Raw genomic sequence first — 14,440 nt, 5'->3', positions numbered from 1 at the left:
GATGGAAGTATCGAAAGGTATAAGGCGAGATTGGTAGCAAAAGGGTATTCTCAAGTTGAAGGTATTGACTTTCATGAGATTTTTTCACCAGTTGTAAAACTTGTTTCTATTCGTACTGTGTTGGCACTAACTGCATTACTTAACCTTGAGTTAGAACAGTTAGATGTTAAAACAACTTTTCTACATGGTGATTTGGATGAAGAGATATATATGGAACAGCCAGAAGGTTTTGTACAAGGTCGCAACAAAAGATTAGTTTGCAAGCTTAGGAAATCATTGTATGGCCTGAGGCAGTCTCCCAGGCAATGGTACAAGAAGTTTGACTCCTTCATGGTGAGCCAGAACTTTATTAGAAGTGAGTATGATCATTGTGTATACTTCAAGAGTTTCAGTGGCATATTCATTATCTTAGTTTTGTATGTTGACGATATGCTTATTGCAAGCAAAAGCATGGAAGAGATCAACAGGTTAAAGGCTCAGCTCTCTAGGACGTTTGATATGAAGGATCTTGGAGCAGAAAAACATATCTTGGGCATGGAGATACACAGAGACAAGAAAAATGGTAAGCTTTGGTTATCATAGCAAAAGTATGTGGAAAGAGTACTTGAAAAGTTTTGTATGAACAATGTGAAACCTGTTAATGTTCCATTAGCTTCCCATTTTAAGCTTTCTTCGGTTTTGAGTCCTAGAACTGATGAAGAAAAGCAGTATATGTCTCATGTACCATATGCAAATGTTGTAGGAAACTTAATGTATGCGATGGTATCTACAAGACCTGACATTTCACATGCAGTTGGAGTTGTCAACAGGTTCATGGCAAATCCAGGTGAAGAACATTGGCGAGCAATGAAATGGGTGCTTCGATATCTAAGAGGCACAAGTGACCATTGCATCATCTTTAATGGTAGTGAAGGATCAGTCTGCGGATATGTAGATGTTGATTATGCAGGTGATTTGGACAAAAGGAGATCTACTACAGGTTATGTCTTTACTCTTGCAGGTGGAGCAATTAGTTGGATGTCAAAGCTTCAAGAAACAGTTGCATTGTCCACTACCGAAGCAGAATATATAGCTGCTTCAGATGCCAGTAAAGAAGCAATCTGGTTAAAGGGTCTACTTGATGAGATTGGAAGGACGCAGGAGAGAGTGAATGTACTCTGTGACAGTCAGAGTGCTATTCACTTGGCTACAAATCCAGCTTATCACAGCAAGACCAAGCACATTGATGTAAGGTATCATTTTCTGAGACATGTGATCGATGGCGGAAAAGTAGCTCTTAAGAAGGTCCATACACGGGAAAATTGTGCAGACATATTTACGAAGCCAGTTACAGTAGAGAAGTTGCGATGGTGTTTAGCTTCTCTTGGCTTGCAGAAGAGATGATGAATGGGCATGGGCAAGGGATTAGGAAAATTGTTGTCAAGGTGGAGTTTGTTGGAATTTGACAACTAATTGTAAATATGTGTAAAATTGTATTTACTGCCAAGTTGGTTTTATAACGAAACAACTGTTATGTAACGGAGGAGGCTCCTATAAAATGATGAATGCCCGAACTATTGTAATAAGGAGAATCATTGTTGATTTAATAGAAAATCCAATCCCTTTCCCTGTGGATGTTTCCTTGACACCCTGTCAAGGTTTTACCACGTAAACATTGTGTTTTTACTTGTGCCTTTGCATTCAGTTTCATTTAGTTTCAGTTATATATTTCTTGGTTAATTAACTGCTCAGCCAACACAGCGCTGATCTCCAGTGGCTGATCCCGCCTCTCTACTCCGTACTTGCTGCCTCTTGACTGCTCACTAGACCACTGGTTCAATTTCTCAACTAACCCTGCTTCAGAAATTGAACTCATTGGTCTCCCTCAGTGTATTTTCCAAGTGACCCTCAAGCCTCCTCTTATACTTTTCTCATTGACAAATCAACGGCCGAGATTAAGTCCCTAACCAACGGCTAAGATAAGATCTGGCTTGATCCATGACTTTTGGACCATTCTAACATGGTTTTATATTAATTCACATTAATATTTTATTTCCCTAAGTTTAGACTTAAGGACTTCATTAAAAATATTAATTATTTTAATATCTCCCAAACTGTTTAGACTCTGCCCAAACCCTTTCTGGGTATTGGAGATCTCATGTGCCTTAGCCTCTCCACCAATTTCCCATTGCAAATCGCAATCGGCACTTTCCCTTTGCTAATATCAAAGTCCATACAACTGCGACAACAGCGGAACCGTCGGGGTTATAAAATACATTGTACAAAAATATCGGGTCCGAAAGTCCCCCATCGCAAATCACAATCGGTGGCCGCCGGGGTGATACTCCATGCTCCCGCTGCAATCTATGATTGCGATTTTATCGCATCGCAACTAGCTCTGCCAGGGGCCGATTCTTAAAACACTTGTCCACCTCCGATATACAATATGCAATATGCAATATCGCAATCGCAAATCGGCAATGCTGGGGCTGATTCTCTTAAGATGCGACCTATTCTTCTGCGATATGCGATATGTGGGACCAATGGAAACTTGCCACTTGGCGCTTCCCCCATTCGCTAAGACTTTTGCCACGTCATCTCCTCCTGCCACCTGGACAAGTCAAACTCAGGCTTTGACTTGCTCTAACTTCTTCATATGAACTCGGATTCGAGTGTCGTTTGTACCATTGGAATCAGGATGACGAGCACTTCGTTCCGATGCTAAGTTTATCCAGATTCTGCCACTTTGAGTTTTGAGCCTTTACCATGACACTCGTACTTTTTGAAGATCCACCTGGATCATTTCCATAACAATAAATAGGCCTTCGAGCCTCATTGTAACACAGTTCAAAGACATGTAGTCACCACATCTCTTCTCAGAGATAAGCTACCATCGCCGAGCTAGTTTATTTACATTTTGTATGTAAGCATATTTCAATTCTTTGATAGTAATGAAATGAAGTTTTATTTTTGTTGCATCTCTGTTTTTATGATTATATATGTATTCGGTTGTGTTCCTACATGTGTCCGGATCATTCTTGCTTGGAAAACAAGGGACCAACCCCTTGCCCACTATGTTTTGGGGTCCATTCTCTCACCATGGCACACTCAGGACTTCATTAGGCCTCCTCAAAGGCCCAACGACTCACTCTATTAATCATTTGACCCTCTTGAGAGGCTTCTTATTATGTTATTGAGCTACTTGGTGGAGTTGTCACCAAAAGTATTGTTATTATGCACATTATTTTATTTTTGGGGCATTATTAGTCCAAATTAGGCCATTTGAATCCCTAAGTGATTGTATAAATAGAATTGAGGAGATTCATTTTGATCATCATCACTTGGATTGGGTTATTACCTTTTCGAGGACAATTTTGGATAATATGGATGAATTTTAATGTTTGGATACCTATTTCTTGTATTGGAGCTTCTCTATTGGCATAATTCGATGATTGGATATACTCTTTTATACATGTACGTGTTATTTTCATGCTTATTCTTGTTATTTACTTTTTCCACATGAATGTTGTTGGGATTTTAGCTGTACAAGTCTGAAATTTACTGCTTTTCTATATGAAATGGTGGAAATTGTGATCTTTTATAGCGTTGCATCATGTCTTGGGCTATATATGAATTGGTGAATGTTCCTAGAGATATTTTATGTTAATACATCTTGAAAAGTCATCATTTATTACAAATTGAAGTATAAAGACCTTGAAGTAGTTGCTCTCATGCCCTAATGCCATGTGAAGTTGTTTGAAGGCCTCCTTGATTGGGTGAACTCTTTCCAAACCATAAATTCTCCTTGACTCCATCTCTCCCAAAGGACAAGGCACTAATCCTCCATAGGTGATCACTTTCAAAGCTTATTTCTCTCACCTTCCCCTCTTATTCTAGGCCTAGCCTCCATAGGTCACCTAGGGCATCACTTTCTCACAATTTAGCCATCAAAAGAACTTGATCTCTTGCCCACAATTGTGTTGGTGTGTCCTCTAGAAGCCCTCCAAATTTCACAAAATTCCGACAGTGGAATCTTGAGATATTTCAATCCCTAGCTCGAAGATCAATTATTGCCCTTGGTTTCCCATTGGCTAGTGACCTCATTGGGATCATAGCAGTAACTTATCAAAAAGAAGATTCCTTCTTTGATCCTCTTCCCTTGCCTAATTAGGTCAAGTACATCCTTGGTTGATCAACTCCATATCCTTGACCTAATTTTGGGTCCACTTGGCCTTTTATTGTCCCACAACTTGCTGATTCCAATTCCACAAAGATCACATAAAATCTAAGTCTCCACAAGGATCCCTAGGTCAGGAACCATCTTGGCAGAGCATACTCTCGTAACCTAGCCCTAAGGATCTTCTTGGCCATTCCTAGAGAACCCGTCACCTTGCTTCCAAAGCAAGCAAGCCATACAATTGAGTCTCTCTTGTGAATAGGCCTTGGGAATCACCTTTCATCATTTTCATTAACATATCCATTATCATGATTCCTCTCATACCGGGTCTCCTCCCATCAGTGAAAGTCCGTAAAGAGCAGGGAGCCTTAGCTGAGGAGACAATGGGCTATTGCTCCATTGTTTCCCTTGACCTAATTCTTGCTCCATAGGTTCCCCTCCTAGGACCCCTGCTAGTTTGAGCGGTAACAGTTACTTCAAAAGTGCTTACACCATGTTTAGGGGTGCTTCATGAGATTTGGGATATACATGGTGTATGTTCAGTGCTTAGATTGTCTGAGATGGATTTGCATATTGGTGATAGCTTGCTCAATGGTTGCTTGACCAAATTTAAGTGCTTGCTTGGCATTCTTCCCTAGGGCGGTGGATTTCTCTTGGCATCTTGGGAGATGCCCTTTATCATAGACACATGCAGATATTCACTTTCTTGGGGAACACCCTACTTAGGAGTAGTGTTGTGCATGTTGGAGGAGGGGATCAGGCCCTAGATAGCATGAGGTAGCTTGGATTCATATATGGAGGCTTGGAGTTGGTTCATGGACCCCCAAGTTGCAACAATGTTCATGCAAGGCAAGTGAACCTAGAGGAGTACATGGCTTGGGAGGAGCGATGGATTTCATGTGGACTTGTGACAAATAGGTGTGGACACACTTTGTATAGGTACATCATCCTAGAAACCTTATTATGTATGACATCACCTTGGAGCTTAATGTGAAAATTCGATTACCCCGAATCACCACTGCAGCAATTGATTAAGTTCCTTCTATTTGTTAATTACTGAAAAATTACTTATTGTTTCCTACAGTAAACACTGAAACTAATATACTGCAGTCTTCACCAATTAAATTATAAGCGGAAACAAGAAACTGAGCAAGAAAGAAATACACAACACATTACACCATTATTTTTGGACAAATGTCCCTCGAAAAACCCAATGCGGGAAAACTGGTGCAACAGCTGAGGGTTTTATTATTAAGCAATAGTAATTCTGAGTACAATTCGTTGGATGCCCAACTAGCTATCTAATCCAGAGAGAAACTAGGCAAAACAAATAGTGAGATGACCTCACCCTGTCATTGGAAGAACCGGCTCCGATCTCACTGGAAATGAGCTTTTGTGTCCCTTCTGTGTTAGCCTCTGGGAAGAACTGCGTCAATCCCATGCAGTCTCTGTGTCACCTCTGTTGGGACTGCGCTACCCCTCCTAATCCTTCGATCGCTGGAAACTTCAGCTCTCAACCTCCCGGTCTCACAACTCGGCTCTCGGCTTCTGAAATTCAACTTCCTTAGCAAGAATTTGATCTCCCTCTCAGGGTCTACGTTGCCACAGTGCAGCTCTGCATGGCCCAGCGTCAGCCTCTCTAGACGCGATTCTACCCTCTCTACCTTGTACTCTCCGGCCCAGGAAAACTTCCCTCCGGATACTATCCCTGCCCCTCACTGCAAAATATCACTTCAAAACCCTCTTCTGGCAACTGTTGTGCTTCAGCAATTCGATATTTTGATCTCCACTCGATGTATCTTCCAAATGCCCATCAAGCCTCCTCTTATAATCCTTTTGTTGAGAACCAACGGCCCAAATTAGATCATAATCAATGGCTCAGAACATTTTGGCTTGATCCTCGTCTTCTTCTGAAAGTTTCACCCATAGTTAGATTAATATCCTTCAATTATTTTAATTTCCTAGGTTTAGACTTACGCAACCATTAAAAATAATTAATCATTTTAATAAAACCATCTCCGAATGGAATTTCCAAAAACGATTTCTGGGTATTGTGGAATACATGTGTCCAAGTCTCCCTACAAATTTTGAGGCCTAGAGCAGAATGTGCTCTAGTAATGCAACCTGCTGAAGCATCACCCTTCTCTGTAACATCTCCCTCTGCGTTGTTGATATCTGACATCGTTGCCCACCAAATATTGCGCAAATGTTGCATCTGTACTGTTGTTGACACTGCCACTGCCAACTTTGCATCTGTATTGCAACCCTCATAATTTATGCATCTGTCTTGTTGTTGGTACTGCCACTGCCAATGCTGCATCTGCACTACAATCTTCTCCAATTGTTGTTGCTACTGCATCTGCAACGGAAAAGCATCCAAAATTACTGAACAGGTGTTCAGCATGATGCATCTATTGTTGGAGTTATGATTGTTTCTAGTCTCTGCACTGACCCTTCGAAGCCTCTGCGTTGTTGCTGACTCTGCACTGTTGCCAACTCTAGCTTTCCGCTGCTCAGTCTCTAGCACTCCTAGCCAATACAACTGTCACTCCAACACTCCTCTATATCAACTGACCCAGTCCATCCTACTATTGTTGATTTGGGCTCTCATGGCAAGGTATTGATCCAAGAGGTGGACTCCTCAAGGATCCTGCCCATCTGCAGTTCTTAAAACTACAGTTCTATATCACCCCACCTCTAAGCAATCATGGCAAACTCCTCCTCCTCGATCTACGAATGCAGCCTTCATATCATGCTTCTCGTCCTTATCCTTCTTCTTGAGAGGACATTGTGTAGAATAGTGACCAAGTTCGCCACACCGGAAGCACTTGATCTTCAAAATATCTTTCTTCTTCTTCTGTTGCTCCTACTGCCCCTTAGATGCGAGGGCTGCATTTTCATCCTCCTCCTTCATCTTCGTCCCACTACTGTTGCTGCTACTATCAAGTTTGTGCTTGACTAAATCTCTCCTCATCTCTTCCTGCTGAAGAGCGGCCCACATCCCTTCCCAATCTAGCAATCTTTCTCTTACCAAGGTGCTCTAGACATCACTTGCCATTCTTCTGAGACTGAATTTAGAGCCAGCCTCACCATCTCGGTAGGATGGGGTGTGGACCCCACAACTGCCAACTCGTCTCAGGTTTCCTGAAGCTTTGCAAGGAATGAATCAATGTGTTCCCCCTTCTGCATCTGTGTGGATCTCATCTTCTGCTCCAAGTACATCTTCCACTGCTCGGAAGATCCCTGATATAGCGTGGACAAGGCATCCCACATCTCCTTGGCAGTCCCTTTGCCTGAGATGTGACATACTACATGATCCTTCACTCCATCGAGGATCATTCACTTGGCCTTCGCCATCTCTCCCTTGTACTTTTTGAGCGGATCTGGATCCGCAGGCTCAGCTACCACACTGTCGATGTAGATCTTGAGAAAATGTTCATCTAGAAGGCATGACATCCTCGCCTTCCAGATCACATAGTTGGATGCACCATCCAACCGATCCTGATCTCGTAACCCACTGGCTGCCATCTCTGCCAACGAAAGTGTCGAACTGCTTCCTCTCTCCTCTGCGTAGCACTGGGCTGGCCTACGCACTCCCTGCTGGAGTTAGTAGATATGTTGTTCCCTATTGCTGCTCAGCAAATGAGAATTCGGACTTCTTGGCTGTAAGTCCTCTAAGGAAGAATTCCCTCAAGTGTGTCTCCCTTCTTCATTCTGACGATTTTCTGCCCCAGCAACTGCTGCAGAAAACTACGTCACACTAGAAAACTGCCTCTTCGCTGAAGTTGTTGCGTTGCTCCCTCTAACACTGGAAAACTTCGATTTGGAAGTCTTACCTCTTTGTCGACTCACTCAGAGAGAGACCTTCCTCGAAAATATTTTCCCTCCTAGCCTGGACTGCGCAATCCCTCTGGGGATTCGATTTACTTCCTATGCAGCACTTCGACCCTCCTTCTCTTCAGCGTTGGGCTCTTCTAGCTCTGCTCTCTTGCTTCACCTGCAACTCTAATACCATGTGAATATTATATTACCCTGAATCACCACTGCAACAATTGATTAAGTTCCTTCTATTTGTTAATTATTGAACAAATTATTTATTGTTTCCTATAGTAAACACTGAAACTAATACACTGCAGTCTTCACCAATTAAATTATAAGCGGAAACAAGAAACTGAGCAAGAAAGAAATACATAACACATTACACCGTTCTTTTTGGACAAACGTCCCCAGAAAAACCCAATGTGAGAAAACCGGTGCAGCAGTTGAGGGTTTTATTATTAAGCAGTAGTAATTCTAAGTATAATTCTTTGGATGCCCAATTGGCTATCCGATATAGAGAGAAACTAGGCGAAACAAATAGTGAGATGATCTCACCTTGTCACTAGAAGAACCGGCTCTGATCTCGCTGGAAATGAGCCTCTGTGCAAAACTGGGTCAATCCCATGCAGTCTTTGCGTCACCTCTGATGGGACTGCGTTGCCCCTCCTGATCCTCTACTGGCTGGAAACTTCAGCTCTCAACCTCCCGATCTCACACCTCAGCTCCCGGCTTCTGAAACTCAATTTCCTTAGCAGGAATTTTATCTCCCTCTCAGGCTCTGCGCTGCCACAGCGTAGCTTTGCGTGGCCCAGCGTCAGACTCCCTGGACGTCATTCTGCCCTCTCTGTGTTGTACTCTTCGACCTAGGAAAACTTCCCTCTGGATACTATCCCTGCCCCTCACTAGAAAATATCACTTCGAAATCCTCTTTTGACCACTGTTGTGCTTCAGAAATTTGATCTTCTCATCTCCACTCGATGTATCTTCCAAATGCCCATCAAGCCTCCTCTTATAATCCTTTTGTTGAGAACCAACGGCCGAGATTAGATCCTAATCAACAGCTCATATCATCCTCGTCTTCTTCTAGAAGTTTCACCCATAGTTAGATTAATACCCTTTAATTATTTTAATTTCCTAAGTTTAAACTTAGGCACCCATTAAAAATAATTAATTATTTTAATAAAACTGTCTCTGGGTGGAATTTCCCAAAATGATTTCTAAGTACTGTGGAATACATGTGTCCAAGTTTCCCTGCAAATTTTGAGGCTTAGAGCACATTCGATGCTACCAGAAATCAATACTTAACATGTTTACCTTTGGAGTGAAGTGCTTCACTTGTGTGAGCTAACATGTGTTTATTATAGGTTGCTTGTGAGGCCATTGGCCCACATTGTATTGTTGTCCACCCTTATCTCCCATATATCTAGAGTAAGGAAAGAGTCATTTACAATCATTATTGTACTTATCATTCTTGTTCATCCTGTGATTAGAGATGTGACTAAGCAGAGGGGCACACTAGTCAACTTCTCTCTTTTGTAACTTCATTTGTACTTGCTCTCTCTCTCTCTCTCAATTACTAGGGCTTCTTGATCTTCTTGGAGCATCTTGAAGTCTAACTTTAGGGTTTCATTCCTTGGAGAATTGAGAGTAGGGTTTTGAGATGAAACTCTAGGATGTATTTGGTGAACAAGAAGAAGACAGGGATATTGTGCCTCAGAGAACTTGTTTGAGTTGATTCATGCATGTTTGAGCTCCTTGCTTCAGCTAGGGTCTTTCTTGGTTTTCCCTGGCTAGGGTTTTGGAGAGCCAGTGGATTGTACTAGCCTTATGATAAGGCTATTATATGTACAACAACTTCATCTTATATAAATTTTACACATGCAAAATATCTTTATATTCCATGTGAGGAATATAGATGTTTTGTTCCTTGAAGGGCTATTCATTTTCAACAAGAAGGATCGAAGCCATTACATCAAAGCTCATCATATCACTTGCGGGAACTGAACTTGGGTGGGGAGGATCCCAATCATTCCTCCCAAACACCCAAGATAAATCCAATTGACAACTTCATCTTATACATATTAATGAAGTTTCCAATTTTCCAATATTTGAGTAAATTGCATATTTGATTCTCAGCCATCTATGTTCTTCACGGTTTGTAATTTGCAGCTACATATGTCTTGCCGATTTGGCATAAGTAAACACCATGTTAAGTGATTTAACACTGTAATTGAAGAAGATAAGGATATTTAACTGCTGTAAAGAAGAGCTTTCAGATCTGGTCTATGCATGATAAAATTGTCCTTGAATCCTAAAACTTATCAAAACACTTTGGTATCTTTTCTCCTTGGATTGCCTAGAAGTTCAGGTTGTTAAGATTTAAAATATTGTCCCCTTCCTCTATTTTTTGTATTATATTTCATAACATCCCTAACGCTGAAAATTCACAGGGTCAAGATGTAGGAATCCTCTACGACAGAGGCAAGATTTTTGAATTGTAGGTAAACTTTTCAATTCCTAAATTTCAGCAGACACTGTCCTCTATCCGGATATTCCAGGGAAAGGTGGGGAATCATGCTAATTTTTCCTTTGAAAAATTAATAGAAATTTTGAATTTATAAGTTGGTTTCTTGAAAGGAAGCACGATCCCTTGCTATTGAAGAGTCATATTCAAAAGAGCATTTAGTTGTGAAGGACAGTCAAATTTGGTCCGTCAAATTTGAGGGGTATCGGGTATTTATTAAGTACCATTATTTTTACATTGTCATATCTATTGGTATCAAATCTGTTCCTTGCATCAAGGGAACTTCTTGATTTAGTAACTGCAACTTAACGAGATACCGTACAAGTTATCAATCTCTAAAAGTCCTTCAGTGTGCCTACAAACGACTTGAGTGTTTGTCATTGCAGTTACTAAACTTACCCTAAAGATCAGAAATACGCTATGCTTTTAAAAATACACAGTAGATGGAAAAGGAGAATCTGAAACTCAGAACTAGCAGAAAGTTTTGGAGATTAGTTCCATAGCCTGGTAGATAGGGAAGCTGTGCATGTTCCCAAGTTTTTATACCTCTATGCAGCACTCATACACTTGAGAGCAAATGCATTTATACTAGCCCAGGCTTACCTAAACCACGGTCTGATATGTACCCTGAGGTTGGAAGCTCGAGGATGCACATTTTGAGTTTCAATATTAGATGCCTTGAACATTTGTGTAAACTAGAGGTATGCATCTTTGAGGTGCATTATCATACCAAGCTTTAGTCCACAGCAATGTTACAGAGGCACACACCGGGAGTTGAAAGATCACTCCTACCTAAGCTGTAGAATGCACCTCAGTTCTCTTGGCACAATTGATAGAGAGGGAAAAAAAAACCCCCTATAAGATTGCCATCAAGTTCTAAGTGCAAGGGTAATGACAGAAAGAAAACGTTAAAAAAGTGTCATCAAGTTCCATAAATATAACAGCAGCAAGTCCTGAGGCAATTTAAAGGTCCCGATATGAGCGTGAACAAAAGACAGAAAAGCTTGGACCCTCAAGGCAATTACCTGAACCTGTCTTTGAATTATCCCTTAAAACACCTACAAAATGGTGTCTCGGCTTCATTTGTTCAGAATGGTTAAATGCAAAGCATGGGGAGCTTCACTCACAATTCTAGAAGATCCATTGCATAACTAAACATCATTGTGGAGAAAAAATAATAGATGAAATATCTTTGCTTCAAAGACTCACCAGCCTGTCATCCATGCAGCGAAGGGCCCCCATTCTTTACCGGACAGCATAGCGCTCCAGTAATAAAGACCCCCGGACGTCGGATAAGCAGAGCAAATCTCAGCCATGGAGAGTCCCACACAGAGAGTGAAAAGGCCAGCAATGAGCCATCCGTACACCATAGTCACCGGACCTCCGAAGGTCAGCCCCGTAGTATAGGTAGTCGTTAAGCCAGTTAAAATCGATATAATGGAAAACGAAAACGCAAAATTCGACAGTACCCTGCACACAGCAATCCAAATGTAATCCTGAGTTTCAAAAAGCACCAGCAATTCTGTAATTCCGTGAATTCTGTAATATAAAACTTCGAAGATTTTGAGGCTAAAATTTTATGCTGAAGTGAAATAAAAGCTTTAAAAACAATGGGGATAGAGCCTTGGCTTGAAAAAGCTTTTATGCCAAAATTTATGAGAGGAACAAAAACTTTGAAGGCAGAACTTGAAAAAGGCAAAAAATAGTACGAGAGATCACGCTTGAGTTCTTGTTTATAGCCTATCTGTAGCAGGCGTGCAAATCCGGAGTCGACCGCACCGTCGAGCAAAGACTGTCTGGTGTCATCTTCGATCGAATCCATGGAATCCGAGAAATGTGAGCAGCCTCTTGCAGGGGTTAGACTGACTGTGAATGATTATGAACCAGAATGTAAAAGCAATGAGCTTAACGCTGGGGCTTGACGAGTTGGTGAAGAGGGCTGGTGATATACCTCCGCCACCAGGAGTTGGCAATTTAATGTGAGCCCACCACCACCGGGGTTTGACGGGTTGGTGACACTCACTCCACCACCAGGATTCAGTGCCCCCTCGAAACTTGTGAAGTTTTTAGTCTGGGACGTCATGGCATCAGAAACAGAATTGTCCCCACGAATTTCATCCATTCAGCCCAGGCTTCCTTTGCTGGTCCAAGTCATTCAGTCCCGAAAGCCACCATTAGAAGTGAACTCCCCAAAACTATTGGAACGAGTTATCAGGTAGGCCACCTGTAGCGACTACGTGATGGCGTCCGTCGGGCGGACCCCATCGGAGTGTCTGACAGTTGGAGTCGTTTTTCTTTTGCGTGGATCGTTGTCTGTGGCAATCAAAATATATTCTCAACGGACATCTTTGTTGGAATTTGGAAAAATAAAAGGCGCCGTCTAACTATTTTACCTTTTGTGGTTGTTAGATGGCGAAACAATTTTATGGTTTTTTTTTAAATCACTTTTTTTTATTTTTTTATTTTATTTTTTCTGAGCATGCGGTTGAAAAGTAGGGAAATAATTTTAGGGGAATTATTTTTTTTATTTTTTCCCGTTGTGAGATGATTTTATTTTTTATTTTATTTTTTTGAGTATGTGGTAGATATGTAGGGAAATAATATTTGGTGGGAAAGAAGAAAGAAAAAAATTATTTTAACATCTAGAAGGCTAAAGACTAAAGATAGCTTATGGCAGAGAGTGTTTCTGCACTTGTTTGATGTATTCAGCCTTTTTTTTCTGTGAAGCTTCAAAATAAATGCTCCCAGCCAAACCTGGAATTTGACGTTCTACAGGACGTATTTCATGTTTCAAAACGTATTTGACCGGTGATAAATATTTTTCAACGTCAAGTTTGACGGGGCCCTGGAATGTTTCAAAATAATTTGACCGGTGATAAATATTTTTCAACGTCAAGTTTGACGGGGCTTATAGATGACCGGTCATAATTTATGGTACCTGTTTAACCGTGTAATAAGTACTAATTAATTAAATAACACCATAGAAAATCATTCTGCTAATAATTTATTTTCTCGCCTACCCACCCTCCAATTCAACTAATTAATTAAATAACACCATAGAAAATCATTCTGCTAATAATTTATTTTCTCGCCTAACCACCCTCCAATTCAAATTCAACCGATCATAATTTATGGTACCTGTTTAAGCGTGTAGTAGGTACTAATTAATTAAATAACACCATAGAATATCATTCTGCTAATAATTTATTTTCTCGCCTACCCTCCAAGCGTGAGGTGCTAAGTTCTCATTTCCAGATTCTGAATCGGCAATTTCATAATTTGATAGGAAAAGTCTTCGAAAATGGTGAGATTAGACCTTGGTAATAAAAGTGCAGTTATAGCATGCTGCACATTGAATGAATACAAAAGCCTAAATGGATACAAGGCCAGCAGGCTGGCAAAGAAAAGGTGTTGGTGGTTGTGGTCTGGATTTTTTATATATAGAAATCCGTAAGATTAGACCTTGGTAATAAAAGTGCAGTTATAGCATCTGCACATTGAATGAATACAAAAGCCTAAATGGATACAAGGCCAGCAGGCTGGCAAAGAAAAGGTGTTGGTGGTTGTGGTCTGGATTTTTTATATATAGAAATCCGTAAGATTAGACCTTGGTAATAAAAGTGCAGTTATAGCATCTGCACATTGAATGAATACAAAAGCCTAAATGGATACAAGGCCAGCGGGCTGGCAAAGAAAAGGTGTTGGTGGTTGTGGTCTGGATTTTTTATATATAGAAATCCGTAAGTGTTTGCAGAGGAAGTTTAAAGAGTGTGGACCATCCATTTCAGTAAACTTTGAATATTGAAGAAGAGGAGACTTTGTTGGGAAAGTAAAGATTGTTGTTTTGTGAATTTCGTCCATGCCGGGCGTGTAGCATATTTATTCATTTGGTGTATCCTTCATCTCGGTATATTTCATGACCATATTTTGTTTCGTTTGTT

The 14,440-nt window shown here is 40.9% G+C and overlaps 1 protein-coding gene across 1 annotated transcript in view; it reads right to left on the bottom strand.

The window, feature by feature from the left end:
- Positions 1–12,775, bottom strand: part of LOC149174599 (amino-acid permease BAT1 homolog) — a 261,107-nt gene extending 248,332 nt beyond the window's left edge. Inside the window, exons 1-2 of the mRNA XM_089419358.1 lie at positions 12,209–12,775; positions 11,709–11,969 (exon numbers count right to left, since the gene is read on the bottom strand). Of these exons, the coding sequence (XP_089275484.1) occupies positions 11,709–11,969; positions 12,209–12,321 (374 nt within the window). The 5' untranslated portion in view covers positions 12,322–12,775. The remainder of the gene's footprint in view (positions 1–11,708; positions 11,970–12,208) is intronic.
- Between the last annotated feature and the right edge of the window lie 1,665 nt (positions 12,776–14,440).

This window comes from Pinus tabuliformis, chromosome 4_1 (assembly GCF_031772625.1).
Source record: "Pinus tabuliformis cultivar Carrire ecotype Pingquan chromosome 4_1, CPIR1, whole genome shotgun sequence".
NCBI lineage: Eukaryota > Viridiplantae > Streptophyta > Pinopsida > Pinales > Pinaceae > Pinus > Pinus tabuliformis.
This window is presented reverse-complemented; position numbering and strand designations above follow the sequence as displayed.